Genomic DNA, 14,021 nt, shown 5'->3' on the forward strand with positions numbered 1-14,021 from the left:
GTTGACTATGTGGCTGACAACCGTGGATGTCACAGGAGTAGGAACCAGACGCGCCTTCAATCAGCCACATCTCAATGCTCAGTAATGCCAACCTCTAATTTAGGTTTGCCTGCCTGCAGATAGGTAAACAAAATTAAAGGGGTTTTCAAGAATTGCAAAAGTTGTTAGTACTACCCACTCCTTTTTGAGCTGCCTTCGTCCACAGTAAAGACACTGGTTGAATACGTCTCACTAGTATTCGATTAGACGAAAAAGAAAAATGAGAATAGAAAACGAATAGATGCAGCGCTGGCATTACTAAAAAGACAATATGGTACAAGTCGGCTCGCATGAGACTAGGAATATGAATAGTGTAAGGGGGTATCGGTTGTTTGGCATCACTCGTCCTCTGCTTGGCCGCCAACGTCACCGTTGAGTTTGCTTGCTGCTCCCTCGGCGCCAGCGTCCTCGTGTTCCCCTTCCTGGAACTGCACGCGAACCACATCCATTGTCTCGTTGCCCTCGATGGTGAGTCCTTCGGCCTCTTCGCCATTGGTCACAGCAAGGCCAGCCAGCCGCTGTTTCTCTTGCTTCTCTCTAAGCCAGCCCGGCGGGAGACCGGGCCCACTATCGGCATTACCGTAATCGCTTTTCTTAGTACCCTTCGGCCAACGGCCCGGTCCACGTCCCGTTCCCCCCGTTTTACGCCGTGATGACGACGATGAGCTTTTGCTCTTGGGTCGGCTTGATGTGGTTCGTCTCGCGCTGCTGCCACCGCCCGAACGTCGCGGTCTGGAGTTGCTGCTCGTTGTTCTTGCTACGATAGGCCGAGGTACACTGGGTCGCGGCCGGTCGGACCGTCGACCCCCCGGAGGCGGATATACCTCGAACCTCGATGGAGGTACGTCTTTGTACAGGCTGGCCCAGTCGCCTCCGACCATTTGTTCGGGAATAGACTGAAGCGCTTCCTTGAGCTGGGACGGCTCTTCCTCAGCCTGTTCTAGACCAGTCTCGCCGTTCGTCAGGCCGTCTGGATGTGACTCCGTGGATTCAAAAATATTGGACTCCAACTTCGGCCCAGTCGCTTCTGTATCAGTCTCCTCAGCGATGTTCGATGGACCGCCTTCGGCAACGGGAGTGTTGTCGATAATGCCATTGGCTGCTGCCTCTTGTTGAGAGGCTGGTAGCGGCACACTTTGCACAGGTTTGTGAATGTCATCTTCTTCTCGTGGCGCAATCGCGCTGATAGCTGGACCCAACTCAAAGTTTGTAGCATTGCCACGCCCCATGACGTACGGAGTCCAGGTGAGCGCGTCTGGATTCAGTTTGACGTAGTCCTTGCTCTCCCATTTTGCTATGTAGTCGTTACAGTACGAAAGGTCGACACGGAAGGCGTAGAGCTCCGTAACTGGATCACGGACGAGGCATCGGAGACCTTCAAGGGCAGAGATGACGTCGTCAGGAGTCAGTCCGGTATCGTCGGACATTTGCCGAACACTGAGGCCCGGTGCCGTAGACTTATCCTCCTCGACATGGTCAAGGAGATACCGGCAGAGTACCAGCCTCCAGTAGTTGCGGTAGGAGACGAGGCCCATGTCCGAAAGAGGCTTTTCTGGTGATCCAGTCTTGCGCTCTACGCGAGTGAGCAAGTATGAAAAGTCAATCAGGAGATTACCGTAGCCTTTCCGCTGGTGTATGGGCAGGGTTAGAATGCAAGAAACATTGTTCTGGCTGCTGGCTCGTTTCTCCTTGGAGAAGTAACCAACAAAGTGGTAGCCAAGAGCATCGTATTCGCATAACACGTAGAACAGGAACGGCTCAACATCGTAGTAGAGCGTTTTGGACCCTAAGAATAGTTTGGCGAGGAGACACAGATTCTGGCAGTAGACAGGGTTTTTTCGGCCATCAACCTCAAAGACCGAAACGGATCCATGCCGGTATATCTCGTCGCCCGGTGGATGTTTGGCTGGGCACTTTAGTTTATGACGCCAGGCGACATAATCCGAGTTCATGTACTTCAGACAGAATTCGCAAATGTAGAGAGTACGATTCCGGCTGTACTCCTCTGGATAGGGAGCGGCATACCAAGTGTCGATTTCCCAGCCTCCAAAATCGATGCACTCGATTTGGCTCGCTGGTCCAGCATTTTTCTTGGGCCTCTTGGCCGGTGTCGCTAGGTTGAGTTGGATACTGTGGAGACGAGCTCGCCATACCTCCTCGGCTTTTTGCTTGGCTTCATCGAATCTTCGGCGATCATCATTGGTCGGCAAAGTCCTTGATGTATCTGCTTCGTTCTCGCTGAGAATGCCTCCGTATGGCTTTGTTCTTACATCGTCGGTTTCTCGGTCCAAGAAGGAATAGAAGGGATGTGAGTAGTCAGTGGAAGTAAAGGAAGCTGCCATGGCTGCAGCCAATCCATCCTGGGACGAAGCCGTTGTGTCTATCACTTTCTCTGTTCTTCTTCGATTGGACGAGGACTTTCTTGACAGTACGCGGCGAAGGGCGGCTGGCTTGACACGCATCTTGACAACGATGGACCGGCTCCGTCGAGTGATGGTAACCGCTTTTGACTTTCGAGGGGGGTGTATACGTAGTGTGCGGCGTGTATCCTTCTCCCCAGCTCCATTGGCGCCGTCCTGTAGTGTGCCTGTACCATGGCTTGATTCCCTATCTTTGGACGTGTTTCGTCGACGCTTCCTGAGCGACATAACGATTTCCTCAGCTTCGACAGAAGACGTCTTGCGCTTACGAAGAACTCGAGTTCCATCCATGGGATCGTCGTTCAAGAGAAGATGATTGAACACCGAGTGAGAGTCAGGTTTGGAGGTGCCTTTTTGGGGCGGAAGCAGGTCTCGCGCTACTTGGGATGCCGTTGACCGTCTGGACGACGGAGACAGTCCAAGTTCGTGCTCAGCGTCTGGCTCTTGCTCAGCTTCAAGCTTTTCTGCATATTCAGGAGAAGCATTCGTTTGAGACTCGTCGGCACGCATATCATCAGCAGTCGCGCAATCGGGGCATTTCCACTGAGAAGCAGCTGCAAGGAAAGATTAGACACAATAGGGCTTAACGGAGGAGGGAGTATGTACTATTAAACTCCTGCAACGCGCCGGCCTCTCTGGCGCAATGTTGGTGTGCTAAATAGATACTGTCAGCTTTCTACGCGGTATTGCTCCGCCATGTAATGTAGAGCACTTACAGTTCTCTCCACATCCAACGCAAGCTAAGTACTCTTCGAAGTCTTCTGCCGGATCATGTTCTTCATCTTGTTTACAGAACATGCAGGTGTTCATCGCTGCGTCTTCTGAACCTTCGTCTTCGTCTTCTTCTTCCTCGACAGCGACGTCGTCCCATGCTTCGCCTCCTTCTGATTCGTTTCCAGACTCACTTTGCGATTCCGAGTGCTCGCTGTCCGGCTCATCTGCGTCCTCATCATCGGTTTCGCCTGGTCTGATCTTAACAGCGCCAACACCTTCTGCCTCGTCTTCCTCAATGTCATCTAGCAAGCTGCTGCTGCGACTGCGCGCACCGCCCGAAGCTTCGTCTCCATCGTCTTGCTCCAGGCGCTGATCCATGTCGACGCCAGAGTACTCGTCCAGGTTCTCTTCTAGAGAGTCCTGCTCGGACAGTTCACTATTATCGTCCGCATTCTCAGCCATTTCAATGTCACCGTCCAAGGTAGGCGCGTCTCTTTCATCGTCTTCATCGCCGATCGCATCCGAAAGTTCGTCATCGTGCGTGTTTGGGTTCGTCAAAGGACTCTCGGTATCCTGAGGCAACTTTTCGACGGGCACTGCTGGTGCGTCTTCGATGTCGGCATCTTCATCTGAAAGAAGAGCGCTCTGCTGCAGCTCTTCTTCGGTGAGTTGAGCGCTTGCCATCTTGTCGTCGAAGCGCGAAGATCGCGGGAGTGTGCGGGTTGCAATCGTTTATCAGAGCTATTGCTTCGAATTCCGCCCGTGAATGACAAGGTTCCGGTATTCGCAGCCCATAGCTAGCAAGAAAGCCAAAGGATCGAGCGAGTCTGGCGCACAACTGTGGTGATCGGCTGGCCGTGAGCGAATGTTGTTGATAGAAGTGAGCGCGTTTAGCCTTAGGCGACGATGCGCGGCAAACATGCACTGACGTTGGTACAGCTCGAATGCTGTCTCTGGGCAGAGGATTTAACGTGTTACTAGATGGTTGACACAGGGTCTTCGGCGACTGTAGAAAAGCCAGCAATGGCTTTCACGTCTTGTCCGAGGCGCAGATACCTAATTAACAGACTGGCGCAAGCCAAGGGATGCGACTTCCACACCTGTGGCGCGTACAGTAATCAGTCAATTGAGCACTGTGTCTGCACCACCTGGGTCAGAGGTTAGGTTCCCACGGTACTCCGTAGGTATGCGCGACATGCATCTGGGTCACCGGGTGTGGGACGGCAAGGCAGTGGAGGTACCTAAGGTAGGTAGGCGCCTACTACGGAGTACCTGGGTAGCTACCTGCTAGCCACTTGCTATGAGCTTCAATTCGCGAAACGCAACCTTGGGGGAGGAGCTTTTGCCAGGCGTGTCAGGGACGGAAACAATGGATGGAAGGTTCCCACTTCCATTGCATAACTTCCACAGTGACCAATGGCAAGCTGTCGGGACCATTCACAATGCTCAGCCAATCATTCTGATCGCAAAAGCACTGACGCGAACTTCATATCACGTGATCCAGAAATAACAAGTCCGAGGGACCGACGACTTGCGGATTGCTTCCATCAATTGGTCAGTCAATTCAAGGAAGCCGGAATCCAACGACGTCTCCCGTAGACACCGACAACTACAAGTTGTGTCTCTTGTCGGCCTTGCGACCTCTCGATACATACAAACCGACGAATAACGACGCTCAGCCGAACGGCTATCCGCTACCATGCCCGTTCCTTTCGAAACCCTGATTCCCTATGGAATCATGATTGCTGTAAGAGCTACCTTGTGATTGCCATTGCGCCGGCGCAAGACGACTCCAACCTCCACGATGGAAACTAACGTCGTATTAGATGTTCGGTATCACCGGTACCGGACTGCACGTCATCAAGGGCATTCAGAACGGCGGAAAGAAGCCCCGTTGGGGCTTGGATCAGTGGGATAGGGTGAGTATTCGTGAACTGGCACTCCTTCGATATTCACGTTGCTAACCTCGCTTTCTTACAGCAAAGTACGTGTCCAACCGACAGGAAACATATCCTACTGTTCGATGGAAAGCTAACCTGAAGGTATAACAGTGATGGACCGGGATCGCAGACTCACGGGCGATCTGCGGGGACAGATTGCCAACCACGAAGCGCCTCCAGGCTTCGAACTGAACCACCCCTGGAGAGTATGTATTTGCTTGCGACAGATGGCTGAACATTGGCTAACCATACCGTGCAGTTGGAGAAGCGTATGACATAGAGGATGAGGTTCAACTAAAAACATGTATGCTACTTTGTCTGGAAACCATGAGGGTTTCCACTATTCATCATCGACTTCAGCCACCCAATGAAACTTTTATTTCCTGTTCAGTCTCAGAACTACTGCCGCAGTCTATGCGATTGTTGACTTGATCGTGCCGGTTACGTCGAGTGGAGGGGTGGGAGGCGGGCCACAGACAAACATTGTAAATGTCTGCTAGTTCTGGCTTGGGATGAGGATCTTATTATCTCTATAAGCTAATCTGCGCCTTATTTTTGTTCAACCCATCCACCAATAGACAGGCTTGACAGATGGCTTGACTAGACATGTAGCCGCATCTTTCACACTTGCCCAATGTCTGTAATGGAGCACTCGGAGTTGCCTGTGCTTGGCCATGTCTCGGTCTGGGCGTCTCAGACGAATTCTGAATATTCTTTCCAATCTTTGGCGAAGGTGAAGGAGCAGTCGTGAAGTCTGTCTCCTGAGATTTGGTCAGATTTGTCTGGCTCAAGCTTGCATCCAGTTGAGCAATTTCGGTTGCAAGGCCTTTGCTTTGCTGCGAGCCGCAGCCAGCAATGAAGTCATCCTCAGCGACACGGGGAGTACTTCCTTTGCCGGCGCAAGAGCTGCCTGATGCTCCTGCAACCAGCCGAGCCATATCCTCACCGCTGCGGACTATATCCAAAATAGCACTTGGCCGCACCCGCTCGAGGTTCTTGATCAGGGTGCGAGCAGTTCCACGGAAAGCTTCGGGGCTGTAGATGCATTCGGTACTGAAGTAGTCGAGCTTCTTATGATGAGCATATAGCACAATTTCCTTCTCGTAAGAATACTTGAGGGGCTTGCTGCGCTTGACATCGCTAGTGTCGTCGCCAGTGACGATACTTGTGCTGCGACCTAGCCGTGGCAAATCTCCTCTCAAGAGGTTCATGAGGATGGTTTCAGCCACATCATCTGCGTTGTGGCCGGTGACAACATGTTTAATGTTCAAAATCTTGGCGCCTCGGTCCAGTGCCTGTCGGCGGAATACACCACAATATGTGCAGTTGCCCTTCTTTCCAATCACTTCGACAACCTGGTCCATCGTCCAGCCGTACAACTCGTCGTACCCCACTATAGTAAGGGGCATGTCGTATTGCACGGCATTTCTCTTGACGGTTTCGAGCGAATCATCTCTATAACCCTTGATACCCTCATCGATGCTGAGGAGTACAAGGTTCAAGCCGTAGTCATACCTGTCGTTGAGGGTTTTGAGAACACTTGCCAAAACGGTGGAGTCTTTGCCACCCGAAGCCCCGATAGCTACCTGTTCTCCCCGGGAAAACAGTGCGGAAGAGACAATAGTGTGATGTACTTCTTCCTCAAACACTGAGATAAAACAAGCCTTGCAAAGTTTCTGGTGGTTCTTGGGCCGCTTCACGAGAGCGCGTTCGGTCTTGCACTTTGCGCATAGTACCGGTGCCATTTTGATTGCTGCACCACGAGGAACGAATAAGTAGGTCCCAAGCGATACGAGAGGCGTCCCAGAGAAATAGTGTCGTGTCGGCGGCAGAGGTTTAGCGCCACTTCGCGCTGGAGAAACCGTCGCCTCAGTTGAATCGACGAACTTCGAAATTGACACCCCGCGGTGGATCGGACAGGATAAAATTAAGCTGAACCGGAAAGTCGAGAACGCAGTGAACGTGGGCTTGTGTTTCTCCACGTAACATGTATTCCGGGGGAAGAGTGGTCTAGGGAGTCGGATCAGAAAAGGAATTTGTTGTTGCTAGATCGAAGTTAAGGAAAATTTAAGAATAGCATGTGTCGCCGTGTCGCTTTGATGACCTTGGAGTCATCATCGTCGGTGCAATAGGTACGTACCGCAAAGCGGAATTCCGTGCCTGGATCTTCCATCACTTAGTGGGCAAGATACCTACCACACGGGTACCGTCATTTAGTGCAGAAATGGGACGGGAATTTCTCTGTGAAATACTCCTCGTTCGCTTTGCCATGCATTACAATCGTCTGCTCCAGCAACTTTGCATCCCTCCTGAGTGAACCAGGAATAACAAAGACTGTCAGCCTGGGTTTTATGAGGAAACAAGAGACGAGGATCTTATTCGTATTGATACTGCTGTCTCCATTTTGCATTGCCTGCTAGCTTGCACGCTTGAGCTGCCAAACGGGTAATTACCTATGCCAGCAGAAGATTGATTCAGGATGGGCGTAAATACTTGTCGTGGGTACTTTAAGAGTCGGTCCAATCGTGGTGAACAAGATGACCAACAATCAGGTGCTCGGGTCTCTGTGAACTATTTTGTCTGGCGCAAAAGTGACATTCCATCATCCCTCGTAGTGGGGTCGACTACCCTGTCGTCACTGTCAAGGCTGTTCCGCGCACTCCTTTGTTAAAGTACCTACCTACCTAACTTCAAGCCTTCAGGTCACTTATCGTCGGAAAGCGATCATCACGTGGAGATAAGACTAGCGGTGCGGGTTCCCCACCTGCAGTACGGTGCAGATACGTGACCATGTTGTAAATGTTCTTATCGGGTACCCACCCTATCTTGCCCTAATCCAAATTTTTCGCGCCCACACCAACAACGTCTTATCCTCGTCTCCTGAAATTTGTGTTTCTGCATATTGACCTTCTCTTCATCCATCCCCGCCAAAGGCAGTATCACGACAACCGACAAAATGGTGAGTACAAATTGAACGAAGACGACTTCATCTGCCCTCGAGGCCAATCTCCATCGAGTTTCGCTGCTATGCGAACTGCGATTTTCCGTCTCGGTCGTCGGTCCTTAGCTAGCTTGCTTGCGGGGACGGGCCGTTGATGATGATTTGGCTGGAAGGGATGGTGAAGTGTTGGATTCACTTCCAATGCTTCTCCGTCCTTCTCCTTAGAGTTAAAGGAAGACACAAGTTGATTTGAACAATTCACTGATGTCTTGCTTTCTCAATGATAGCCTCCCAAGTCCGGTAAGAAGGTGGCTCCCGCCCCTTTCCCTCAGGGAAAGGCTGGCTCCAAGAAGGCTCCTAAGGTCAGTACATATTCTCTCCATGATTGCGCGCGCAGTTCCATAGATGGCTGACAATGATCGCAGAACCCTCTCATCGAGCGCAAGCCCCGCAACTTCGGCATCGGCCAGGACATCCAGCCCCGTCGCAACTTGGCCCGCATGGTCAAGTGGCCCGAGTATGTCCGTCTTCAGCGCCAGAAGAAGATCTTGAACATGCGCCTCAAGGTCCCCCCTGCGATCGCCCAGTTCCAGCACGTCCTCGACCGCAACACTGCCGCCCAGGCTTTCAAGCTCCTCAACAAGTACCGCCCTGAGACCAAGGCCGAGAAGAAGGAGCGTCTCGTCAAGGAGGCCACCGCCGTCAAGGACGGCAAGAAGAAGGAGGACGTCTCTAAGAAGCCCTACACTGTCAAGTACGGTCTCAACCACGTTGTTGGCCTGATCGAGAACAAGAAGGCTTCCCTCGTCCTCATCCCCAACGATGTTGATCCCATTGAGTTGGTTATCTTCCTCCCCGCCCTCTGCCGCAAGATGGGTGTCCCCTTCGCCATCATCAAGGGCAAGGCCCGCCTCGGAACCGTCGTCCACAAGAAGGTATGTCTACTCGGTTGTCACAGATGTTGTTGTTGCGGCTTACTGACTGATCATAGACTGCCGCTGTCCTCGCTTTCACCGAGGTCCGCTCCGAGGACAAGAGCGAGCTCTCCAAGCTTGTTTCCGCCATCAAGGACGGATACTTGGAGAAGACCGACAGCGCTCGCAAGCAGTGGGGTGGTGGTATCATGGGTGCTAAGGCCCAGAAGCGCACCGAGAAGAAGCAGAAGGCTCTTGACAACGCCATCAAGGTCTAAGATGGAACAATACCCGGACTACTTTAGTGTATTAGGAGACTAGGCCACTGGAGGCTATCGGATCATAAAAATTTGGCATGGCGTCGGGATTATTCTATTGGGTTTCAAGTTCATGCTTTGCTCTCATGACATGGTGACCTCCCGACCCTTTTACTCCCAATCCGACATGTCGCTTTCTTCAATCCTGCCCAATTCTCAGCAATGATGTGAAATTTGACGGTTCGTGGGTTGTAAAGATACCGGTGGCTAAGTCTTTTTGCGAATAACTCAAGCCCATTACTGTAAGGAAATTAAAGACTACTGAAGCCCTTGCTGTAGTTGGTGGAGTTGTCAAGTCTTATCTGATGGCAGTCTGCCATGGGCTCACGGCGCAGTCATACAAAGGCCAAGTCAACCCATTATTATGACGGACGGGTATGTCCGTCCATGGATGCCGTAGTCTACTCTGTATTTACCGAAGGCCTTTCTCTCAAAAGTCTTGGCAAGTCGCATATGGCGAGATGCGACAGCGTGAGATACTACAGGACCACTCTGTAGAACGAGTGTACATAGTAATTAACAAACAACCAGCTATAGTTGGCTGTGGGGTTGATCGACGACAGGGGTCCCACAACTTGATGAGAAACCCAGAGAGAGGCGCAAGGGTCCAAGTGCGGTAGTGCTCCAGATCGACCATCGAAATACCGTACGATGATGCAGAAATTTGGGTTCCTCAACAAAGTGCCAAGAACCAAGTCTGAGAACATGCTCTCATTATAGCTGCGGTATGGTAACCTGAGGGCCTCTGCACGCGTGCAACGCTGAAGAGCTGCTGCACGCCAAGCCGGTAAACCTTGTGGTGCATTGCGCGTTTTGTATTCTGGGCTGAGCAATCTTCCCAGATTGGTAAATACAGACAGCCCTGTTTCTCGCTGGCTCTTTCTTCCTTCACGTCCGCAACTATCCTCATCCCGCCCGCTTGTCGAATGTTCGTGGAAGACGGCGCATTCCATGATTGTCGGGCGACCTGGACCGGATGCAGACCCGGGGCCAGCTTTACATTTGTTGTGTGCTTTGCCGTCTCAGGTCCCGAAGCTGTAGGTATTGTAGGAATGGCCCCGGCCCGGGTTATCTATGGGAGAGGCCCCCTCCCCCCCCCTTTTTTTGTTCTTCCCTCAGACTCCAAAGTCGCCGTGGCCGCGATATCGAAAACATTCTGAATTTCTTGGCATTCGTGTACCCATATGCTTCCACTTCGGGCACAGAGATGTCCCTGTCCATCCAAAGAGCACGACTGCGAGTGCGACCCGAGCTCTGGACGTGCTCAGCCTATTTACAACTCTGCGTAGGTCAGGTTGACTTTTGTCTCTTCATACGACCGGGCCATTGCCCCGGCGGCTTATAATCTGTGTGGGGTGAAAAAAAAAGGTAAGCCTACCTATGAAGAGGAGAGGGAAACATGAGGGAGTGCCCGCCCGGCACCTATCACGCTGTCACGCATACATTCAATGAGAGCTTACATTGGCTGGCTAAACTGCTTTAGGTTAGTAAGCAACCACCAAATACCGTTCTCCTCTTCCAGAAAGCTTAGTTGCATTTCCCTTCCTCACTGGTTCTTCCTGTCAACCAAGAGTTTCCTTGTGGATTGATGAGCAACTGGTCAACACTTCGACTCTCGATACTCCTTCTCATTGGTAAACAGTCCTGTCTGCATTATGATTGAGATAGCGACATGAACCCAATCTGTCAGATCACCGTCGATCACACCGTGGAGATCAGCGAGGGAAGGATTGGGATTGCGAAGGATGCCTTGCCTTTACGGCAGTGTTGTGAGGGATGACACTGACAAGCACTGTTTCACAGCCGGGAGTCGCTCTTGGTTCAACTGTTTCCCTATGGCTTCTGGTAGCCCCAAAGACAGAGAGCATGGATCATATTCCGCGGCCGCGCATTAGAGACGGGGGGTTCACTATGGTACTGCCCTTGTCTGTCAAACGGACAGTTCAACTTGTCAGCGGCTCGGTCAGATTCTCCACGACCCAAGTGGGCTGGAACGGAGATAAGTGCCCGACCGACGGAGATGGCCGGGCCTGACTGATCATCGCACGGAGACGGTCCTTCAGCCCCCACTCGGTGGCCGGAGACAATAATACACTGCGCGCCCTCGCTAGCGTTTTCAATCGATTAGATTCAGTCCGATTCTGTTATACACAACCGTCCATTAAAGAATAGCAGCCAGGACATATGCCGTGAACACTGGCCATGCTTTCCATTGCCATGCGGACACCGCACCGCCTCAGGGTGGTGGATTAGCCGGAGGCATAGCGCAAACGTCCCAAGTCACAGGTCACAACCCCGAAATAGTGCGCATCGCAAAGACGTGACCGGGGTATGGTGTCTTCTTCCCAAGTTTCCCTCCGTCTTTCTCTCCCGTCTCCCATTTCCCCTCCCCCCCACCCTATTTCTGTCTTCTGCCGTGTGTACTTGTCCCTGGTGATGCCCGGGGTGTGGCACCGTCAATCTCTGGGGCGACTCGTCCGAAAGTCTTGGCTCTGTCTGGCTCTGTGTTTGGCTCTGTCTCCAGGTGCGGAGAGCTCTCCACCAAATGGTCACGGTCATGGTCCCGGCCAAGAGGATTGCGGGTGGTACCCGGGGGTGTTCCGTCTGTCTGTGTCTCTCTGCTCTCGTCTCATGCATCGACTCCATGTATGGTAGCGCCCAAGTATGCATCGCCATACTACTTATATTATGCTCCATGTCTCGCCCCCCCGCGTGCTCATGGCCTTACATCTTATGATATCTGCATGTAGCCTACTGCAGGATCTCGAGTCTATTTCGCTTGCCCACTACGTTGTCTGATACTACCATTCTCTCAGCTCAGCTTGATCTTGAAGCTCATTTACATTGTCTCAACAACACCATCTCTCATTGGATCAACCATTCCCTCGGCGCTCCCTCTCCAACTCAACCACAAGTCTCTGCTCATCTCAACGCAAGTTTTCTGGAATAGGTTGGTTCGCCCTTCACATACCACACTCTCACACACACACACACTCTCTCTCTCACTCTCCTTCACTCAGCTCATTGGATCGTCCCTCTTTCCCCTCTATCTATTATCATCCTTGCTTCCTTCGCTGAAGGCTCGGAATCTCTTTGCATATGCCTGTTCTCGTCACGCATCACTAGCTCAATACATCTTGCTTATACTCAAGTGGCACGACCAGTCCGCGAAAACCCCAGGTTACACTACGGCATTCGGCGTTGGCCAACACCACCACCACCGTCATCTTCGATCTCAGACTCCAAAGTCCCTCCCAACCAGCTTAACTCGCATACCGTCGGCCGAGACAGGAAGTCACTTGTCATACATTCGATTCTGCGGCCTTGTGTTCCCACCTACGTCGACCCGGCATTCTACCTCGTAGCCAAGGACGTCCGACAACTTTGACGTCTGTCGTGCTCTGTGTGTACAGTCAGAAATCAGCTCCTCCTTTCCAGTAGTGAACCGGCCCGGCTTCTCTACCTCGCAGCAGAAACGAGCGTCAATCAAGGGTCTCATATATCATTACTATCTCTACAGCTGGGCAGGTCTCAGCCAGGTTGCCTGCACACAGCATCCGGACACAGGAGCAACACGTAATACTTTCCTGCTTGCACACTAGAATCAGCTATTACGTCCTCCCGACTATCGACCGAGTCGTAGTCGAATTCATCTAGATACCCCGCAGCGTTGCTCTTACATTGAGTCCGGCTGCGTCAGTGTACATTCGATCACAATGGCTTTCCATGACCGTAAGTACCCGACAATCTCACCTCCCTGGGCAAATAGTCCTACTTCAAGACAACATGCTGACATTCCATCGTCATGGATAAAGAGAACAAGTTCCTTTATGCCCTGAGCTCTAACCAAGCTTGGGCTGGGTACAAATCACACCAGAATCCTGCGTTCTTCAAGAACCTTGCCTCGGGGCAGTCGCCTTCAATCTGTAAGTTCATCTGCAATGCCAGCGTCCTCCTTAAGCTCTGATGCTAACGCATGTCGACACAAAGTGTGGCTAGGATGCTCTGATTCTCGTGTTCCCGAGACAACAATCTTGGGTCTCCAACCCGGCGACGTCTTCGTCCATCGCAACATCGCCAACATCGTAGCCCCCACAGACATCAACACCTCGGCCGTCATCGAGTACGCTGTTGCCCACCTCAAGGTTAAGCACGTCGTGCTCTGCGGTCACTCAGCCTGCGGCGGTGCCAAGGCGGCGCTGGGCGACTCCCGTGTCGGAGGCGTGCTCGATACCTGGCTCACTCCCTTGAAGACAGTCCGCGCTCAAAACGCAAAGGAGCTCGACGCCATCAAGAATGAGGACCGCAAGGCTGTCCGTATCGCAGAGATGAACGTCGAGACTGGTGTCAATGTGCTCATGGCCAACTTCACCGTTCAGGAGGCTATCAAAGAGCGAGGCATGACTGTCCACGGCTGCATCTTCGACATCGCGAGTGGCCGTATCCGCGACCTTGGGTTCGGAACTATGGGCCCGGGTGCCACTCGGAACGGCATTATCAAGAACGGAGGTGGGGAAGAGGAGATCGTCCGCGGTCAACACGCTCAGCTCGTGTTCCGTGACAGCGGAGACGCCCACATGCAGGTCCGTTGAGGGTGGAAAGAACGGCAAAGCGATGATGATGTAACACCAATGGTGCCGTCTAGATACGGTGACCACTTGTCTGAAGATAGCCTTTGAGGGGCGATGTTTGATTTCCAACTTCGGGTTTCCATTCTTGTACTGAAATTTATGCGA

General features: G+C 52.2%; 5 protein-coding genes across 5 annotated transcripts; 3 read left to right on the forward strand and 2 right to left on the reverse strand.

Moving 5' to 3' along the window:
- Window positions 1–377: 377 nt before the first annotated feature.
- Window positions 378–3,857, reverse strand: CPAR01_00020 (MOZ/SAS family protein; the record flags this gene model as incomplete). The annotated part of the gene is made up of 2 exons (XM_060484313.1): window positions 378–3,013; window positions 3,176–3,857. The coding sequence occupies 2 exons, from the start codon at window positions 3,855–3,857 to the stop codon at window positions 378–380; spliced, it is 3,318 nt and encodes a 1,105-aa protein (XP_060355170.1).
- Window positions 3,858–4,872: 1,015 nt separating this feature from the next.
- CPAR01_00021 (uncharacterized protein) lies at window positions 4,873–5,393 on the forward strand (the record flags this gene model as incomplete). Its single annotated transcript, XM_060484314.1, has 4 exons — window positions 4,873–4,920; window positions 5,000–5,096; window positions 5,225–5,319; window positions 5,373–5,393. The coding sequence occupies 4 exons, from the start codon at window positions 4,873–4,875 to the stop codon at window positions 5,391–5,393; spliced, it is 261 nt and encodes an 86-aa protein (XP_060355171.1).
- A 250-nt stretch (window positions 5,394–5,643) lies between these two features.
- CPAR01_00022 (PP-loop family protein) lies at window positions 5,644–6,858 on the reverse strand (the record flags this gene model as incomplete). The annotated part of the gene is made up of 1 exon (XM_060484315.1): window positions 5,644–6,858. The coding sequence occupies one exon, from the start codon at window positions 6,856–6,858 to the stop codon at window positions 5,644–5,646; it is 1,215 nt and encodes a 404-aa protein (XP_060355172.1).
- Window positions 6,859–8,069: 1,211 nt separating this feature from the next.
- On the forward strand, window positions 8,070–9,246 carry CPAR01_00023 (60S ribosomal protein L8-B; the record flags this gene model as incomplete). The annotated part of the gene is made up of 4 exons (XM_060484316.1): window positions 8,070–8,072; window positions 8,342–8,416; window positions 8,480–8,989; window positions 9,046–9,246. 4 exons carry the CDS (start codon window positions 8,070–8,072, stop codon window positions 9,244–9,246), a joined length of 789 nt encoding a protein of 262 aa, XP_060355173.1.
- A 3,755-nt stretch (window positions 9,247–13,001) lies between these two features.
- CPAR01_00024 (carbonic anhydrase) lies at window positions 13,002–13,877 on the forward strand (the record flags this gene model as incomplete). Its single annotated transcript, XM_060484317.1, has 3 exons — window positions 13,002–13,017; window positions 13,101–13,211; window positions 13,276–13,877. 3 exons carry the CDS (start codon window positions 13,002–13,004, stop codon window positions 13,875–13,877), a joined length of 729 nt encoding a protein of 242 aa, XP_060355174.1.
- Between the last annotated feature and the right edge of the window lie 144 nt (window positions 13,878–14,021).

Source organism: Colletotrichum paranaense (genome assembly GCF_030867605.1).
Source record: "Colletotrichum paranaense strain IMI 384185 chromosome Unknown Scaffold_1.1, whole genome shotgun sequence".
In the NCBI taxonomy this organism is placed as follows: domain Eukaryota; kingdom Fungi; phylum Ascomycota; class Sordariomycetes; order Glomerellales; family Glomerellaceae; genus Colletotrichum; species Colletotrichum paranaense.